This window comes from Chenopodium album, chromosome 7, assembly GCF_948465745.1.
Source record: "Chenopodium album chromosome 7, dcCheAlbu1.1, whole genome shotgun sequence".
Classification (NCBI taxonomy): Eukaryota; Viridiplantae; Streptophyta; class Magnoliopsida; order Caryophyllales; family Amaranthaceae; genus Chenopodium; species Chenopodium album.
The window spans coordinates 66,290,286-66,297,559 of record NC_137840.1 but is presented as its reverse complement, the minus strand read 5'-3'; the positions used below and the strand labels follow the sequence as shown (position 1 = coordinate 66,297,559).

At 36.6% G+C, this 7,274-nt stretch overlaps 1 protein-coding gene across 1 annotated transcript; it reads left to right on the top strand.

The window, feature by feature from the left end:
* The first annotated feature begins 4,111 nt into the window (after positions 1–4,111).
* Positions 4,112–6,776, top strand: LOC145638122 (zinc finger BED domain-containing protein RICESLEEPER 3-like). The gene is made up of 3 exons (XM_081689081.1): positions 4,112–4,438; positions 6,031–6,418; positions 6,526–6,776. The coding sequence occupies exons 1-3, from the start codon at positions 4,142–4,144 to the stop codon at positions 6,543–6,545; spliced, it is 705 nt and encodes a 234-aa protein (XP_081545207.1). The 5' UTR covers positions 4,112–4,141; the 3' UTR covers positions 6,546–6,776.
* Positions 6,777–7,274: the final 498 nt, after the last annotated feature.

Here is a 7,274-nt window from a genome sequence, read left to right as displayed (position 1 = left end):
AAGGGGACGGAAAGAGTATGTTTTTTTAATGACATAAGAAGAATTTTCCATATTGGATTGAAATTCTGCATAGGTCTACACGATCCCAATATGTAAATATGTAATGTATGTAGTTAGCACTGTCAAAACGGTTTGACAGTTCGGTTTCGGTTCGGTTTGAAATCGGTTCGGTAGTTAATCGGGTCGGTTTGGAATCGGTTTAATTGTCTCGCGGGTCGGTTTTGGTTCGGTTTAAATAGTTATCGGTTCGATTCGGTTTCGGTTTATTCTTAAGCGGTTTTAATTCAGTTCGGGTTGTAAACAGTCCGGGTAGTAAACGGTCCGGTGCAGGCGGGTTGCGGTTTGTTAACGGTGCGGTGTAAACGGTTTTTATCCCGGTTCAAACAGTTTCGGGTTGGCAACGGTTTCGGGTTGGAAACAGTTCGGTTCTTTTTTGATTCGGTTTATAACTGGTTCGGATCTTTTTCGGTTCAGTTTTTAACTGGTTCGGTTCTTTTTCGGTTCAATTTATAATTGGTTCGGTACTTCGATGGTTTAACCACGCACTTTAACGTTATTCATATCGGTTCCATTTCAAGTTTACTAAATTACGGTTCGGGTCGGTTTTCGATTTCAAAAAATAAATTGTTTATCGAGTTGTTTGGATTCGGGCAGTTAAATGGCTTTGGTTTGAAATTTGATAGTACTTGCTAACCTTTTGCGTTCACAGGTTTTAAATAAAGTCGGCAAGTCGCGAATCATTTCATATTTAGGCAACATATTATAAACAAATTCTCATTTATTTTATAAATACATATTATGTTCTGTTTCAAGTTTAGTCATACTTATTTTACTAGTTTATTACGAAGTAGATTATAAGAGTTAGTGTATTAATGTATTATTGTTATACAATTAGGTTATTATATGCTTCTTATTTAATCATTTATATACTACGCATACAACCATAATCATGACTTGATGAGTTCTTGACTTCTTGTGAAATGGAAATTTGCAATTTGGTAATTCGATACTTGATTAGTCAACAAGACTGATAATTATGACTCGTTTATCATTATATATTTTCATGAAATTATGAAGATATTACAAAGTGCTTTGATTTGTATAATGAAAGAAAACACTAATGACTAATTAACAAGGTCATATTGATTAGTTCAATCGATCATATGTACTGTGTACACATTATTAACACGTGGTATCTAACCATCTCAATATCTCATAGATAAATATTCGTATCATCGTTATTCGTATGTATTAGTACAAAGTTATAGCTCATTAGTGATCTTTTTAAATTAATCTATTTATACATTTTATTAATATAACGTTTTTATAATTTTTACGTGTATGCAAATAAAGATATACTAGTAGATATTTTAATACGTGTCTTGGGCACTGATCCCGATCAAATGGGGCAAAAAAATACTAAAGAATTGAGGGAATAATATTTTTGTAGATGAATGTACAACACACAAACACACACGGATCACCACTCTCAACCATAGATTAAAAAATCAATGGTTAGATTCTTTCTCCCACAACACACACGGATCACCATTCTCAACCATAGATTAAAAAAATCAATGGTTAGATTCTTTCTCCCACAACACACACGGATCACCAATCTGAACCATAGATTAAAAAATCAATGGTTAGATTTACATGAAACCACTCTCACCCTTTTGAAACCCTTTCACTCTCACTCTCACTCTCACTTTACCACTCTCACTTTACCACTCATCCTCACGGCGCCTCTCCTTCTCACGGCTAAGCGCCTCTTCGTCTCATCGCCTCTCCGTCTCACGGCGCCTCTCATTCACGGTGTTTGTTGTCCTGATTCTAAAGCTGTCCTGGCGCCTCTCTCTCATTGAGTCATTGGTGTTTGCTGCCCTAAATGCTCCAAATTCAGGTAACCACTCTCTCTCTCTAGATTTTAATTGATATGTTTTGTTGGTATCATGTAAATTCGGTGTATGAATTGGTTTTTTTTTTTTTTTTTTTATTATTTCTATTTTGTATATGTATTTCTTGTAATGCATGGCAATTGAAAATGTAAATTTGGGGATGAATGGATGAATTGACTGAAAGTGTTGAAGAATGGGGTTTTGTTTATAAGGAATTAGTGAATTACGGATATATATCCTTATTTCCTTGCATGGATAAGAGGCATAATCACTACTTGGCATATATTTTTTGATGTACCCTCAGTCAATTTAGTTTCGTTTACTTAGTGGAAGTCTCAATTTATACCGAAATATCAAATTGGTATCCTGTTTTTAGCCTTTTTTTAGTGTTTTAATTGATTATTTTGGTTTTTACATTGTTATACATGTTTAGATTTATAGGTAGTTTTCTTTGATATTCTGTTATTAGTTCACTTTTCAGAAAGTCATGTTATTATGCTATGTATCTTTTGTATGTGCCTATGTTATTGTGGCATGTTTCCTTGCTTTATGTCCTGTTACTGTTATTCATCTAAATTTTTGTATATGCATTTCAATCTTATTAAGATAGATTGCTGAGTATATCCTGCATTTTAATCTTATTAAGATAGATTGCTGAGTATATCCTGCATTTTAATCTTGCTATGTGCCTGCATTTTATTGTTGCTGAATATATGCTGCATTTTATTGTTCCTGAATATATGTTGCATTTTAACTCTAACATGTGCTTCATTTTCATCAAGATAGATTGTTGAATGTGTTGTAAATTTGTAATTCTTGTTAAGATTGCTGAATATGTGGCCTAGTATTGATTTTGTTTCAAATATTGTTTGCTCAACTACATCCACTTATGATGAAATTTGTTGTTTTGTTTCTATTTTTTTAGTAATGGAGCAAGGGTTTGGAAATTATGATGAGCACACTATAGATTCTCAAGACACTGTTTAGAATCAAGATTCTTCTCAACAACAAGTCACTAACACTAGTGGTAGTAAGCGTCAACGAACATCAGATGTGTGGAGGCATTACACCTTTTTTGATAAGTTGGTTGGTGTTGCTCTGATAAGATATGCCCGATGCAATGTTTGCGGTAATGAATATAAAGCACCAGGTACGGCCGGTACCTCCACTTGTAAAGCTCATACTACCTCATGCATGAAAAAACATCCACATCATCCTGGACATAAAGAAAGTGGTGTTGAGCCTTTGTTTAATCAAACTCGTCATTTACAATTGCTTGCTAAAGCTATAATTTTGCATTCCTATCCTTTAAGTATTGTGGAGCATCATGGCCTTAGGGAAGTTTTTACGAATCTGAATCCTAATGTGAAGCATGTGTCTAGAAACACTATTTTGAAATATTGTATTGTTGAGCATGATAAGTTTAAGTCCTTGTTGTTGCAAACTTTTTCTGGAATTGAAGGTAGAGTTAGCTTCACTTGTGACTTGTGGATCGGACAGCATGCACTAATCGAGGTTATCTCACTTTAACTGCACATTATGTTGACAAAAATTGGTGTCTAAGGTCTAAAATTCTGAATTTTAGATATTGTGGTCCTCCTCATACTGGTGTTGAGATAGAAAAATTTGTGTTTAAACTTATTGGGGAGTGGAAGCTTCAGGGTAAAGCTTTTGCAATTACCGTTGATAATGCTCGATCCATGGATGTTATGGTTAATCTTTTGAAGAAAGATTTAATGTTGACTTCTCCTCTTCCTTGTAATGGTAAATTTTTTCATATTCGATGTTCAGCTCATGTGTTGAACATTATTGTTCAAAGAGGTTTGAAAGAAGTTGATAGTAGTGTTCAAAAATTGCGTGAAGTTTGTAAATATATTGATTCTTCGGACTCTAGGCTTACTCAATTTGAGCATGCTATTTTTGAGGCTAATTGTGTGTTTAATGGTAAGTTACGTCTTGATGTTGTGACTCGTTGGAATGCCACCTATACGATGCTCCGAAAAGCTTTAGAAGCTAAGGAAGCCTTGAAAGTGGTTATCGATAAGTTTATGGGTTATGAATTCAAACTTTCGGATGATGAATGGGATACCCTTGCAAAAATATGTAATTTCCTAAAGCCATTTTATGAAATCACTGTGTTATTTTTTGGTTCAGAATATCCTACTGCAAATTTGTATTTTGCTATTGTCTTGAAAATTGAGCACACGATAACTAAAGCCCATATAGACCCTAAACTTGCACCCATGGCAAAAGTTATGCTTGAAAAGTTTGAGGGCTATTGGGATGAGTATAGTTTGATCCTTTCAATTGCTATCGTTCTTGATCCTCGCTATAAGCTTATTAAAGTGACAAAGATGTTGAAAGTGCTTTATGTTGAGGAGGCATGTGTTGAAAAGGCAAAGGTGATTAAAGATGCTCTTTTGGAGTTGTATAACTTTTATTCATCTATGTCTTCCGGTTTTAACTCAAGTACAATTGTTCCCCCCACCATCCCAATTGTGACCCATAAATCAAATGGTGACGATGATGACATATTCAAGGTAATTAATTTCTTTTTAAAAATATTCAATCAATCAATCAAAGCCTTAATCCCAAAAGTGGGGTCGGCTAACATGAACCAAATTTGATTATTCCGTGTAGTCATCAACATAAATCTTTCTCCTCCATCCCTTACGATCCAAAACTTCATCCTCACGTAAATCCATGCACTTCATATCCTTCCTCACTCCTTCCAACCAAGTCATCTTTGGTCTCCCTCTTCCTCGTTTAATCCCTCCATGGTCCCACTCTTCCACTCTTCGCACCGGTGCACCCTCGGGTCTCCGTCTTACATGTCCAAACCAACGCAGACGATTTTCCCTTAATTTATCTACAATGCCCGCCACACCTACTTTCTTGCGAATAACCTCATTTCTGATTCTATCTCTTAAAGTGTTTCCACACATCCACCTTAACATGCGCATTTCCGTAACCTCCATCTTTTTAATATGCTCTTTCTTAGAAGCCCAACATTCTGTACCATAGAGCAACACTGGTCTTATGGCAGTCCTGTAGAATTTTCCCTTCAACTTTAAGGGAATGCTGCGGTCGCATAGCACTCCCGTGGCCGCTCTCCATTTAAGCCACCCTGACTTAATCCTGTGGGTCACGTCTTGATCAATGTCACCATTCTTCTGGATGATCGACCCTAGGTACTTAAAACATTCACTCATGGTCAAATCCTTTCCATCCAAACTCACCACTTCATTGCTTGTCCCCCTCTGAGTGCCAAAACGACATACCAAATATTCAGTCTTACTCCGACTTAGCTTAAACCCTCTAGATTCCAACCTTTGCCTCCATTGCTCCAACTTGACATTAACCCCATCCTTAGTCTCATCCACCAAAACGATATCATCTGCGAACAGCATACACCATGGACCCTCATCTTGAATTGGTCTAGTTAATTCGTCTAGAACCGTTGCAAAAAGAAAAGGGCTTAATGCAGACCCTTGATGCAATCCGATTGTAATAGGGAAATCTTTTGTCAACCCTCCGCATGTCCTCACATTTGTTGACACATCCCGATACATATCCTTAACTAGGTCTACATACCTTCGTGGGATACCTTTCTTCAACATTGCCCACCAAAGTATCTCTCTTGGCACCTTGTCATATGCCTTCTCTAAATCAATAAAGACCATATGAAGATCTTTCTTCTTTACCCTATAAAACTCCATCATTTGTCTTATCAAATGGATTGCCTCCATAGTAGATCTCCCAGGCATAAAACCAAATTGGTTATCTGAAATGCTTGTGCATGCCCTCAACCTTTGTTCAATCACCCTTTCCCACAACTTCATAGTATGGCTCATAAGCTTAATTCCTCGATAGTTAGAACAATCTTGAGCGTCTCCTTTGTTTTTATAAACCGGGACCAAGGTGCTCTTCCTCCAATCTTGTGGGATCCTTGTAGCCGTCCATATCTTGTTGAAAAGGTTTGTTAACCAATCAATACCAATCTTACCCAAACACCTCCACACCTCTATCGGTACCCCATCAGGGCCAACCGCCTTCTTAAAATATTACATAATAATAATTGTATGTTTTAATTTTATTATTTAATAAAAGCATTTTGTTTGAACTTTTCTAGAATATTGATGATGATGATGATGATGGCCCATTAAACCGACCATCGATGGAGATTGATAATTATTTGACTACTACTCGTCAACCATATATTGAAGGGGAGAATTATGATGTTCTCAAGTATTGGGAATCTCAAGTTAGGGTGTACCCTATATTAGCTGTTATGGATAGGGATGTTTTGGCCATTCCTATAACATCGGTAGCCTCTGAGTCTTCTTTTAGCATGGGTGGTCGTATTTTAAACAAGTATAGGAGTGCGCTTTTGCCTAAGAATGTTGAGGCGTTGGTTACCACACAAAATTGGTTACGTGGTTATGATTGTGATATTGAAGAAGACGTCCTTGAAATTGGTAAAGAAGTGATAGATGAAATTTTTGCATCTAATTCGGAAGGTATTGACGTCCTTTAATTTTTTTTTTTTATTTTAAATAGCTTTTTTTCCTCCTGCCTCCCTCCTGAATTTTGCTCACATATAGCTTTTCTTTTTCCTCAAGCCTAGGCGATGCTACATTGGGGTGAATGTCTGCTGATGCTTATTGCCATGTCTGCTGACTGTTCTTTTCTGTTCTGCTGCTCTTCTGTTCTTCTGTTCTTCTGCTGCTATTCTGCCATGTCTGTTGTTCTGTTCTGTTGCTGCTGTTCTGCCATGTCTGCTGCTCTTCTGTTCTGCTGCTGCTGTTCTGCTTGTCTGCTGTTCTGTTGTGTCTGCCGTTCTGCCATGTCTGCTGCTGCTGTGTCTCTGCTGTTCTGCTGTGTTCTGGTGTGTCTTTGCTGTTCTGCTGTGTCTGCTGTTCTGCTTGTATGCTGTTCTGCTGCTGCCATGTCTACAGTTTTAGGACTTTGTTAGACTTCATATATGCTTGTAGCAAAATAGCACAACCATTTTTAGTGTAGGCTTTTGTGAGGCTAAGGACCTAGTTGGGCAGGAAGATTTCCCAACTATTTGTATGTAATTGCTTCCAAAACTCGTAACATGATCAACTTTCAGATGTTTCAATATATCCCCTTTTTTTTATCATGTCTTGCTACCAAATATTACATATGAGTATATAAATTGTAACTTAATACTCTCTTTCTTTTAATCAAATGTTACATGTAATATATATTACTGTATTTTGTACCAGATTGAGCAGACAAAATTTGGCAATTAGGCACACTGCCCACATGCCATATAAGTTGCATAGACTATTTCCTAAATTATATTTAATATTATCTATCTCAGTCTCTCAGAGATATATACCTACTTGT